The 12,911-nt window shown below is 39.2% G+C and overlaps 1 protein-coding gene across 2 annotated transcripts in view; it reads left to right on the forward strand.

Annotated features, from left to right (window-relative positions):
- GOLM2 (golgi membrane protein 2) overlaps nucleotides 1–12,911 on the forward strand; it is a 108,736-nt gene that overhangs the window by 48,930 nt on the left and 46,895 nt on the right. For both annotated transcript variants that reach the window (XM_060096759.1, XM_060096760.1), the window contains exons 5-6: nucleotides 3,124–3,268; nucleotides 3,811–3,891. In XM_060096759.1, the coding sequence (XP_059952742.1) occupies nucleotides 3,124–3,268; nucleotides 3,811–3,891 (226 nt within the window). The remainder of the gene's footprint in view (nucleotides 1–3,123; nucleotides 3,269–3,810; nucleotides 3,892–12,911) is intronic.

Genomic DNA, 12,911 nt, shown 5'->3' on the forward strand with positions numbered 1-12,911 from the left:
GTCTTCCTTGAAGAGACATGGGGATAGATTGCTGGAAGATGGCAGGCCTGAATGAGCTACCTAGGTGGCATTGAGGGCAGCCAGAAGGTATTATTGAGACACTGGATGGTTAGAGGAGCATAGTAGAACATGGAAGGAAGGGGACAAGAGGCTTGCTGTTGCAATTGTGTTATTACAAGCCCAGTATATAAATAATGGGATGAATTTGCTCTCTTCTCTTCTCCCAAGAAGCACGTATATAAGCTTTATCCTTTTTCCTGCCAAGTGTAGTTCTCCCTTTCTGCTCTTCTATATTAGGCTATTTTTACATTATTAATTAGCTAATATCTACTCCAGTTCTTCTTTGCACTTATCCTGCCCTAAATGGAGCAAGGTGGGGAGGAATGGAGATGCTTAAGAGAATTTCTCCTTTGTAGGGTGACATACTAGCTGCCTAATTCTACTCCTCATCCTCATTCTCTCTTCTTCAACTACTACAACTAGTTGATTCTGTGAAATTTGAGTTGTTTTTCGTAGAAACAAATCCATTGTAAGCTATATGAAACAAGCATAAGTTGTATTGAGGGATTATTATTATTTTTTAACTAAGTACATTCCTGTCTTGGAAATTACTCTGGGGAGGGAGTCAGCAAACTAAATCCAATCTCCTGCCTGTTTTTAACTGCCCATCAGCAAAAAACGGTCATTACATTGAAAAATGGTTAAAAAATCAAAAGAATATTTTATGACATGGGAAAGTTGTAAGAAATTCAAATCTTAGTGTCTACAAATACAATTTTATTAGAACACAGCCACACTCAATTGTTTATTGCTTTCATGCTACAAAGATAAATGGTTATAAAACAGAGGAGACTAAGAAGACTTGAGTACTTAAATGCAATGTAGTAAAAAATTAAATAAATAAATTAATTAAATTGAATAAATGCAGTGTAGTATCCTGGATTGGATCCTGGAACAGAAAAAGGTCTTAATGGAAAAAGTGGTGAAATCTAAGTAAAGTCTGGAGTTTAGTTAATAATGTACTAATGTTGGTTTCTTAGTTTTGCTAATGTGCTGTGCTAATGTGATGTTAACATTAAGGGAAATTGAGAGATGGGTAATTACTTCTCTATAAATCTAAATTATTTCAGAGTAAGAAGTTTATTTAGAAAACAATTAGGGGGACTTCCCTGGTGGCGCAATGGGTAAGAATCCGCCTGTCAGTGCAGGGGACATGGGTTCAAGCCCTGGTCTGGGAAGATCCCATATGCCGCGGACCAACTAAGCCCGTGTGCCACAGCTACTGAGCCTGCACTCTAGAGCCAGTGAGCCACAACTATTGAGCCCATGTGCCACAACTACTGAAGCCCGCGCATCTAGAGCCTACGCTCCGCAACAAGAGAAGCCACCGCAACGAGAAGCCCGCGCACTGCAACGAAGAGTAGCCCCCACTCTCCGCAACTAGAGAAAAGCCCTCACGCAGCAACAAAGACCCAACACAGCCAAAAATAAAAAAACAAATTTATTAAAAACAAAAAAACAATTAGGTGGCCCCCTTACCAAATCAACAGTACTGCATTTAGAAAGCCATCTTATTTTGTTAATAGTATTTAATATTGTCCATTCACGTAAAGGTATCGCCGTTAATAATGCATCAAAGGGACGACATCTTTATTAACTGTTTTAAATGGAAAAGTATTTTTGACCAGTAGTTTGTTGACTTTTAAGTTTTGTTTATTATTGTTTGTTTTATCCACATCAAAAAGCAGTGGAATATTATGGAAGTAGCCTTATGATGTAACATTATAGCAAAAATGCACAGAGATGCAGGATGGCTGCTCAGGTTGTACCTCATCGATTTTCTCACCTTTGGCTTTCATATCGACATGTTCAGAAAGTTCAGTTTATTGTTTCACTCATCAACAATTAAGCTCTCAGAATTGGCTATCACTTACCAAGTTCCCCAAAACTGTGGGAATGAGAAAGACTGTGGTTTGAATCCCTTTTCCACACTTCTCTAGCTTTGTAATCTTGAACAAGCTGCTCAAACTTATTTAGGCCTCAGTTTTATTTTGTTTTTCCCAAAACTGTTCATTTGTCTCCACTAAAGGATAGACTTGAAAACAATTTGTAAACTATGAAACACAGTGCAAATGTTTGTTGTTGATTTTATCTGCCAGGTACACTGGAATACCTACACCTGATTGTCAAAGCACCCTTTCTTCTTTATTGTGACAAATTCTTACAATTTGCCTCCTATTTTTCTAGATTTTCTGTAGATTTTTTAGTACTATTGTTTTTTATAATGTTACCAATGATTGCATTGCATAATGCTTTAGAGTTGACAGAACATTTAATGTTAATATTATTATGCATTAAATATTAATATGGCAACCCAAGCATGTGTACTTGACTCCTTGCCTCTCCCAGTTTTCCACTGAGGCAACTCAACCAATATAAAAGAGAAAACTGGCCCCCCACAGAATTGAGTCAGACCTAATCATAAACCTGAAGATTCAAGTTTCCAAGGAGGAGATATGGTTAGTTGAAGCAGGTTACAGGGAGCACTGACTTGTGCATTGTTCTGCCATTCCTTCCTATGCTTGAGTGGCCAGTGCACCTGGGAAGAAGTTTGCCTGTTTTCCACCCTTGCTGTTTCTACTTGGGGAAAAGCCTGACAATGTCAGTAGCCATCTGTCACACTTGACGGGGCACCTGTGTGCCATCCTCCTGCTCTCTGCTATCCTGCTCGATTACAACATATGCCTATACAGAATCCACTCTGCCCACAGCACCCAAGACTGTGCCAAACTGTAGGCCTCCACAGCAACCTACAGTGCGCAGCAAGACCGTCTTCTCACAGAATCACCAAAGAGAATTATCAGCATAGCCAAAGAGAATTATCTCTGCCTAAAATTTTAGGCCATTTATGATAGAGACTTTTAAAAAATATTATTCTCTGAATTCATATCAGGTATAAAAACTGAACAGAAAATAATATATCCCACATCTCTAAGTGTTTAGAATTTAGACCCATGGTACGTATTTCAAAAAAATGAACTGTTTCAGAATATTAAGTTAATAGTTGTGTCAGTAGTTTCACATTTTGAACTGAAAAATGCTTACTGTTACCTAATCTAACAGCAAGAGGCCCACAAGTTTGAATCAAAAGATGGAAATGAATTGGATATAAACCATCATGCAGTACCTAAAAACATTCCAAAAGTTGCTGAGAATGCTGCAGGCAAGCATGAAGAACCCTCAAGCAATCATATTCCACATGGGAAAGGTATTACTATTATTTTGTGTTAATAAGATATTGACTTTTCTCATTTTGAAGTGGATTATTGAATCATAAAGAATATTGTTTGATTTTACTTCCATTATGATTAGGTGTCTGTTTCAAATTTGGATCCTTTAATAGAGAAGAAAAAACAGTAAGTTTATAGAGTTACAACTATGTCCAAAGCAAGATATAAAGATATTAATTTGATATAGCCTATTGCTCTACAAACTGATTATTATATTCCTTCAGAATATTTTCAATTTATGTAATGAAAAATATAAAATTAGGGCTTCCCTGGTGGCGCAGTGGTTGAGAGTCCGCCTGCCGATGCAGGGGACACGGGTTCGTGCCCCGATCCCGGAAGATCCCACATGCCGCGGAGCGGCTGGGCCCGCGAGCCATGGCCGCGGAGCCTGTGTGTCCGGAGCCTGTGCTCCGCAACGGGAGAGGCCACAGCAGTGAGAGGCCCGCGTACAGCAAAAAAAAAAAAAAAATATATATATATATATATAAAATTATATTTTTTGTTACTGTTACTTGGGCAGAACAAATCAAACGAGGTGGTGATGCAGGAATGCCTGGAATAGAAGAGAATGACCTTGCAAAAGCTGAGGATCTTCCCATTGGTAAGTAAAAGTTATTAGAATATTTAACTGAAGTGATCATGTTATTTTTCATGTGACTCTATTGGTTTTTTTAAAAAAATAAATTTATTTATTTATTTTTGGCTGTGTTGGGTCTTCGTTGCCGCGCATGGGCTTTCTCTAGTTGTGGCGAGTTGGGGCTACTCTTCATTGCAGTGCATGGACTTATTGCAGTGGTTTCTCTTGTTGTAGAGCACAGACTCTAGGCATGCAGGCTTTAGTAGTTGTGGCACGTGGGCTCAGTAGTTGTGGCTCGCGGGCTCTAGAGCGCAGGCTCAGTAGTTGTGGTGCACGGGCTTAGTTGCTCCACGGCGTGTGGGATCTTCCCGGACCAGGGCTCGAACCTGTGTCCCCTGCACTGGCAGGTGGATTCTTAACCACTGCACCACCAGGGAAGCCCATAATGTGACTATTGTTTTTCTGAGTAACACCTGAGAAAAGTCACAGATATCTGGATGATTGATATTTCCAGTTAACTAACTCCCCATTAGTTGCCAAGATATAATTGTGTTGGATATATTTTTATGAAAAATTTTGCTAAAATGTATAAAGTACTTGTTTTTGCCTTAAGAGTCAAGCATAAAAAAAAAAAGTCAAACATATTTGAACTTTTTCTTGATGACTCAGAGTTATTTCTCATGACAGTTATGCTATGTTAGTTACTTATGTTTACTAAAAGTATGTGTGGTTTATTTCTTTCAGGCTAAATGTTCCTAGATTGCTGTGTTGTTGATGTGCTTTAATATGGCATAGTAATACCCTTATATAGGTTTTTAGGACATGGCGTTTCTTTTCAGTTAATCACCCGACACTTTATTTATTTTATTTATTTATTTTTTGTGGGGTACGCAGGCCTCTCACCGCAGTGGCTTCTCCCGTTGCGGAGCACAGGCTCCAGACGCGCAGGCTCAGCAGCCATGGCTCACGGGCCCAGCCGCTCTGCGGCATGTGGGATCTTCCTGAACTGGGGCACGAACCCGCGTACCCCGCATTGGCAGGCGACTCTCAACCACTGCGCCACCAGGGAAGCCCCCCCTAGAGTTTTAACTATGAGTTGCCCATACTGAGCCTCTGGCAATTAATTAGTTACAGTTCAGGTTTTGGTACCCTGGCACTGCCTTCTATGGCAGTTTCTGTTCTTAGTCTCTCCTGTAAACCAAGACTCCCATATTTGCCTGTCTCTCTAATCATGGTTGTAGTAGTTTGCCCTGTGTCCTACTCTTTCTTATGGACCCAAGAACAGTTGTTGATTTTTCAGTCTGTTTAGCTTTTTTCTTGTTGTTAGGATAGAGTGGCAACTTCTGAGCTCCTTATATGCGGAACCAGAAACCAGAAGTCTTCTGGATTAATTTTTGAACCTCTTTGAACTGTTGGTGCTTTGCTTTGAGAATCATCGTTCATAACAGTTATCCTTAATTATTTAGAGAAATGTTTTGAGTATAAAAATTATTTTGATATAGTCACTGGTGAAAAGAAACTTTGAGCTATAGAGTCTAGTTAGATGCAAACACAAAGGAAAGCCATGTTGTACCTTCGTACCTTGAGCTCTCAGTATGGTCATGCCTTGCACATGGCAAGGTCCCAGTAAATGTGTATGGTCAAATTACCAGAATATCTTTAGCAGTGGGGCAATGGTCTCTAGAGTCAAACTGCTGGATTCAGACCCTTGGCTCTATCTTTTAACAGGCATGTGATCATTTATTTGCCCTTATCCTTATCAGTGAAATAGGATAACAGTTTCAACCTCATAGGGTGGATGTGAGGTTTAAATGTAAAGCACCAAGAACAGTGTGCCTGACATATAGCCCATGCTATATAAATCTTAGCTGCTGTGGTTATTACCATGAGTATTTTATATTATTAGAAACATATTTTTATCTCCTTGTCACTCCTTTTACTGAGTATTGTCTTTTCTCCCTGAAGTAATCTATGTCATAATTCTTAGTGCCAGTACAAGTTCTGGTGTGTATGTGGAGTCCCTAATGACTACAGAGGCAATAATCCCACAGAGGAAGTAGAGGGAAGAACAGTTCATCCTTCTATTTTTTTTTCCATCCTTGTAATTTAAAAACAGACCCTTATGTGTTAATAGCAGTTTTGTTTACGATAGCCAAGACTGTACTAGAAACTATAGCAGAGCAGTGCTGAACTATCTTAAAATACAGTTCTGAAACAGTCAAGGGGTATATAGCATGCGCCTGTGGTTAGCATGATGCTTCAGCTTCTCAGCTTCCAAAGCCATAGAGCTAAACCTTAATGGGTTTTGTTTGTTTTTAATGTTTATTTGGAGCTAGTCACAAGATTTTACAGGAGTCTTGTAGTTTAACCCATTACCTTCTTGACCTGGATATTTTAGGCACCTGTGATGTTAGGCAGTTACATATTTATATCACTAGTTTTTAAACTTTTTTAGATTTAGAAACATTCCAAACATACAGAAAAAGATAGAAAATAACATAATGAATAGTCAAGTATCCACTGCCCTTTAAAAAAACACACAAAAATAATGTAACATTTTGCCACATTAGTTTCAGATATTTCTGTTATTGATGTTATTGTTAAAGAAATAAAACATTACTGATGAACTGAAGCCTCCCTGTGTACCCTCCAGATCTCAATCCTGTCTCTTCTTCCTCAGAGGTAACTACTGTGCTGAGATTGGTGTGTATCAATTTCCATACATGTTTTTCGACTTTTACTGCACTTGTAAACATCTGTAAAACTATAAAGTATTGTTTTGTTTGCTTTCTTAAACTTTAAATAAATGATGTCTTATTGTTTATATGATTCTGCAACTTTTTTTTCCCCTCAGTATTATGCTTTTGAGACTCACCTGCGTTATACCTATGGCTTTTTAACAGTTATAATTATTTCACTGTATAAATATACCATAATTTATCTATTCATATATAATAAACAATTAGGCCACTTCCAGGTGTTTTTTTTTGTTGTTGTTATTTCAAGCAAATACTACAGTGGACATTCTCATATATATCTTCTTGTGCACCTGAGAGTCTCTGGATACTTCTAGTATTTGATTAGTACATTGAGATTAAAAGGTGAGCTTGTTGCTGACTAGAGGACAGGCCTAGAGATCTAGCTGTCACAAGTCCTACTCAGTCACTGAGGGTGGAGGAGATCAATAGCTCAACACACTGGTAGTCTGTAAACAATTCCCAGTGCAGTGGTTGCAAAGCTGTGCACAAGGATATGAACTTAAAAGTAGAATTCTTGCATTATAGAGTATCTTCAGCTTTACTATACTTATATCAGTTTACACTTTTGCTGGTAATATATGACAGTTTTTGTTTATCCACATCCTCAACTAATATTTGAGTTTGCTATACTTTAAACTTTTTGCCAATCTGAAATGGTACCTTAAATTTGCCTTGGTATGAGTGACATTAAACATCTCTTCATATGTTTATTGGCCATTTTTGTTGCCTTCTTCTGTGATTTGCCTGGTAATCATTTTTGCTCATTTTTCTATTGGATTGTTGGTATTTTCCTTATTGATTTTTAAGAGTTCCTTAATAGTATGTAATGCAAATACCTTTTCCATATCATGCATATCAACAGAGAGGAAAATCTTATTTCTTACTTGGAAACTTCTTTCTAGTGTTAAGATCTAGTCAATCTCAGTAAAAATTGCCTCTAATGATTTACTTTGGGGAAAACTCATAAAGATATAAAGATTTTTATGTACCTAAGCAGTCAGAAGTTCTTTTTTTTTTTTTGCGGTACTCGGGCCTCTTACTGTGGTGGCCTCTTCCGTTGCGGAGCACAGGCTCCGGACGCACAGGCTCAGCGGCCATGGCTCACGGGCTCAGCCGCTCTGCGGCACGTGGGATCTTCCTGGACTGGAGCACAAACCCGTGTCCCCTGCATTGGCAGGCGGACTCTCAACCACTGCGCCACCAGGGAAGCCCCAGAAGTTCTTTTATAATTAATAATTTATAAAGAAAAACTTTTTGGTTTTCTAAAAGTTTGGTTTTCTTTCTAGGTAGAGCTACTCTATTTATAAGATAATTTTCTAGAACAGAAGATTTCTACCTTGGCCATATATTGGAATCACTGGGGAGTTAAAAAAAGAAGAAGAAAAAAAAAAAAAAAGATGCCTGAGTCCCACTCCAGAGATTTTTTTTTTTTTTTTTTTTTTGCGGTACGTGGGCCTCTCACTGTTGTGGCCTCTCCCGTTGCGGAGCACAGGCTCCGGATGCGCAGGCTCAGTGGCTATGGCTCACGGGCCCAGCCGCTCCGCGGCATGTGGGATCTTCCCGGACTGGGGCACGAACCCGTGTCCCTTGCATCGGCAGGCGGACTCTCAACGACTGCGCCACCAAGGAAGCCCTCCAGAGATTTTTTTTTTTTTTTTTTTTTTCGGTATGCGGGCCTCTCACTGTTGTGGCCTCCCCCGTTGCGGAGCACAGGCTCCGGACGCGCAGGCTCCGGACGCGCAGGCTCAGCGGCCATGGCTCACGGGCCCAGCCGCTCCGCGGCATATGGGATCCTCCCAGACCGGGGCACGAACCCGTATCCCCTGCATCGGCAGGCGGACTCTCAACCACTTGCGCCACCAGGGAGGCCCCAGAGATTTTTATATATGTGATCTGAGTTGCTGCTAGGGCTCTGAATGTTTAAATGCTTCTTAAGTGATTGTATTATGTAGCCAACCTAGAAAACCACTGCTCTCAGAGGATTCTCTAGATCTGCACTGCCTAATATCAGTACATTAGCTGCTGGTCACATGTAGCTATTTAAATTCATTAAACTTAAATAAAACTAAAATTTCAGTTCCTTGGTCAAACTAGCCACACTTCAAGGGCTTAATAGTCACCGTGGCTACTGGTTATTGTATTGGACAGCACAGATATAGAACGTTTCCATCATTGCAGAAAGTCCTATTGGATAGTGCTGCTCTAATTGAAACTGGTAATAGGGTTTGTTTCTGGGGAAGAAGACTAAGGATAGAGATGAAAAGGGGACTTTTCATTATATAACCTTTTGGATGTTGGTTTCAAAATTTTATAAGGTAATTTTATTAAATACCTATTCAAAAATAAATATCTTTTAAAAAAATTAAAGAGAGATAATTACAGTGATATTTGAGAGGAGAAAAAAGATTATGTTTTAAAGAAGCAGTGTAGTTAATCTTTTTTTGGGGGGCAAAGATTCTTTCTCTAAAGTTTAGAGCTTTTAGAGGAAAAATTATCTAAATTTATAAAAATACACTAAAATATTTTAACAAATTAAATCATTGTAAATAGACTTTTAGGCATCTTGTAAAACAGAAATTGGCAAACTACAGCTTGGTTGCCTGTTTTAATAAATAGTTTCACTGAAACATTATCATGCTCATTTGTTGTGTATTGTCAATGACTGTTTTTGTGCTAGAACAGCAGAGTTGAGTATGGACTACAAGCTTAAAATATTCACTATCTAGCCCTTTAAGAAAAAGTTTTCAAACATCCCTGTTATAGAAGAAACAAATCAGGTAAAATTGGGCATTTTTTTATTGTTGTTGTAGGGGAGAAATACTAGCACAATATCAAATTGTACATATTCCTGGAAACTGCTACTAAAGGTACATAATTACATAAACTTCTAATGATACATTTGGTTTATAATTGAAAGACATTTCTTTCACTGTCATATTTTATAGGGCCACAATTTACATTGGCCACAATTAAGAAAAAAGGAATCAAAATAGCCTTGAACCAGCAAGTATCATCCAGAGAGAATAGGATAGAATAGGACTCAGTGAGTTTGAGGGTTTAATTGGTCCCTGTTTCTCTCACTTTTTAAAAACTATACTTCTAAAGTATTGTGTTTTAGTGGTTATTCTAGGGATTACTATATGCATCCTATACGTATCATGGTATACTTAGAAATAGTATTGTACTACTTCAGGTAAAATGTTAGAACCTTACAGAGATATAATTCCATTTACTTTGCCTCATTCTTTGTGCAGTTGTTATCATATATGATATTTCTATATGTTAAAAATCCCAGGGCTTCCCTGGTGGCGCAGTGGTTGGGAGTCCGCCTGCCAATGCAGGGGACGCGGGTTCGTGCCCCAGTCCGGGAGGATCCCGCATGCCGCGGGGCGGCTGGGCCCGTGGGCCATGGCCGCTGGGCCTGCACGTCCGGAGCCTGTGCTCCGCAGCGGGAGAGGCTGCAGCAGTGAGAGGCCTGCATACTGCTAAAAAAAAAAAAAATCCCAGTGTTTTCATTATTACTTTGGTTTAAAAAACCTTTTAAGGGCTTCCCTGGTGGTGCAGTGATTAAGAATCTGCCTGTCAATGCAGGGAACATGGGTTCAAGCCCTGGCCCGGGAAGATCCCACGTGCCGCGGAGCAACTAAGCCCGTGCTCCACAACTACTGAGCCTATGCTCTAGAGCCCGCGAGCCACAACTACTGAAGCCCGCATGCCTAGAGCCCGTGCTCTGCCACAAGAGAAGCCACCGCAATGAGAAACACAGGCACTGCAACAAAGAGTAGCCCCCACTCGCCACAACTAGAGAAAAGCCCACAGGCAGCAACAAAGACCTAAGGGAGCCAAAATTATAAATAAATTAATTTAAAAAAAAAACCTTTTAGGGGCTTCCCTGGTGGCGCAGTGGTTGAGAGTCCGCCTGCCGATGCAGGGGACGCGGGTTTGTGCCCCGGTCCGGGAGGATCCCATATGCTGCAGAGCGGCTGGGCCCGTGAGCCATGGCCGCTGAGCCTGTGCGTCCGGAGCCTGTGCTCTGCAATGGGAGAGGCCACAGCAGTGAGAGGCCTGCATACCACAAAAAAAAAAAAAAAAAAACCTTTTAAGAAAATGGGAGAAGAAAATATTATGGTCTCTTATATTTACCACATACTTACCGCTTAAACAGTGCTCATTATTCCTTCCCATGGATTCTAATTTCTATCTTGATTATCATTTTCCCTTCAGCTTGAAGAACTTCCTTTAGCATTTCTTGAAATGCAGGTCTTCTAGCAACAAATTTTTCCAACTCTTGTTTATCTGAAAACATTTTTATTTCGTACTCATTTTGAGGGATATTTTTACTGGATATAGAAATATGCTTGTTGTTTTTTTTTCTTTCAGCACTTTAAAGACGCAATTCCACTGCCTTCTAGCCAACAATGATTCTAAGTCAACCGTTATTCTTTCTGTTGTGCTTTTGTATTAGTGTGTATTCGTTTTCTCTAACTGCTTTAAAATTTTTCTCTTTAGCTTTCATTTTTATCAGTTTGACTAAAGTGTGCCTTGGTCTTGTTTTTCTTTGTACTTATCCTGCTTGGAATTCCCTGAGGTTATTTAATCTGGGGGGTGATTTTTTCACCAAATTTGGTGAATATTCAAATTCGAATATTATTTAGTAATTTTTCTGCCCTATTTTTTCCCTAAGCCTCAAAATACATGCATTGCAGACTGCTTGATATTGTCCCACATGTCACTGAATTTTTGTTCATTTTTTCACAATAGTTTTTCTCTTTCAATTTTTTTAATGTCTTTGAATTGTCTTCAAGTTCATTGACGCCGTTTTCTGCAGTGTTTAGACTGCTATTCAGAACCCATCTAGTGTAGTTTTCATTTCAGATGTATTTTCAGCTCTAGAATTTCCATTTGGTTCTTGTTTTAGTTTCCACTTCTCTGTTGGATATCCCTATCTTTCCCTTTAAATCTTTGTGTGTGTGTGTGTGTGTAAAACAGTTGTTTACCAGTCCTTGTTTGCTAGTTTATACAAATGGATCATTTTTGAGTCTGTTTCTGTTGATTGCTTTTTTTCTTAATTATGGGTGGTATTGCCTATTTCTTTATATGCTTAGTAACTTTATCGTGTACTGTATGAATGGATTTTGTTGTCTTCTTTTAAAGGGTGCTGAGTTTTTTTCTTGCAGACAGTTAAATTACTGGTGGATCTTCTTGATTCTGTTAGGCTTGGTTTTATGCTTTGTTTGGGCAGGTCAGTGTTGATTTTGTTCTTAGTCTGAGGACATGGCCCTTAACTCTAAGGTGTGATCCCTTCTTTTAAAGTAGACTTCTAGCATTTCATTTGAATGCCCAAGATGCTCAGTGAAGATTCTGTACTGTGGGCCAGAGATCCAGTTGTCTCCAAGTACTACATGACCTCTGTTTTTTTGGTTCAGTTCTCAGCCCTTTAGCAGGTGCTATGTGTTAGGCCCCATAGAGTCTCACCATATGTATACACAGCCCAGGTCTTGGCCAGAGGCCCAAGGGGACTATTCATGCAGATTTCTGTCCCCCATTTCACACAGCTCCTTTTCCTGTAGTATTCTGTCCTACAAGTTCCAGCCACCTCAGCAGCTCAATCTGCTTCCTCTGCTCACTAAGACTGTTCATCTCATGTATATCGCTTCTTTCAAGAATTGGTCTTGTACTCTGGTTGTCCAATGCTTTATCTATTTTGTCCATATTAAAAATTGTTTAGGATGTGAGAGAGGGCAAGTCCAGTACTAGTTATGATGTCATGGCTAGCATTGGAAGTCCATGTTATTCTTTTTAAATTATATAAATGGATTTTTAAGTATGAAGGAATTTCAGTTCACAGACCAGGTCTTAGGAGCCATATTAGAACATCATTTTAATAGTCTCTATAGACATGTATCTGTATTTCTTCGAGGGCTGAGGTGGCTCCACTGGTCAATATTTGAGCAGTTACAAGCATGTTACATCTGTTTATGTACGCAGAACAAAATAACATAAGAATGTTACATCATTGTTTTGTTCATGCTTCTGAATGATTACTATTTTAATGGGTAATTACTGATCAGAGTTTCGTGAACTTCCAAAAACGTTACTATAACTAGACATTCATCAGGATTCCTAAGTGTGAGCAAACTGTGTAATCAGGAGGCTCAATAAATTGGTTAGGGCTGGTAGTTTCACATTTAAATGTTTTTGTTTCCTTAACCTGAATCTTGGATTCTTTTTCATTTTAGTGATAAATGCTTAACTTTGACAACTCTAAATACTTAGTATATGTTG

This window comes from Mesoplodon densirostris, chromosome 4 (genome assembly GCF_025265405.1).
Source record: "Mesoplodon densirostris isolate mMesDen1 chromosome 4, mMesDen1 primary haplotype, whole genome shotgun sequence".
In the NCBI taxonomy this organism is placed as follows: domain Eukaryota; kingdom Metazoa; phylum Chordata; class Mammalia; order Artiodactyla; family Ziphiidae; genus Mesoplodon; species Mesoplodon densirostris.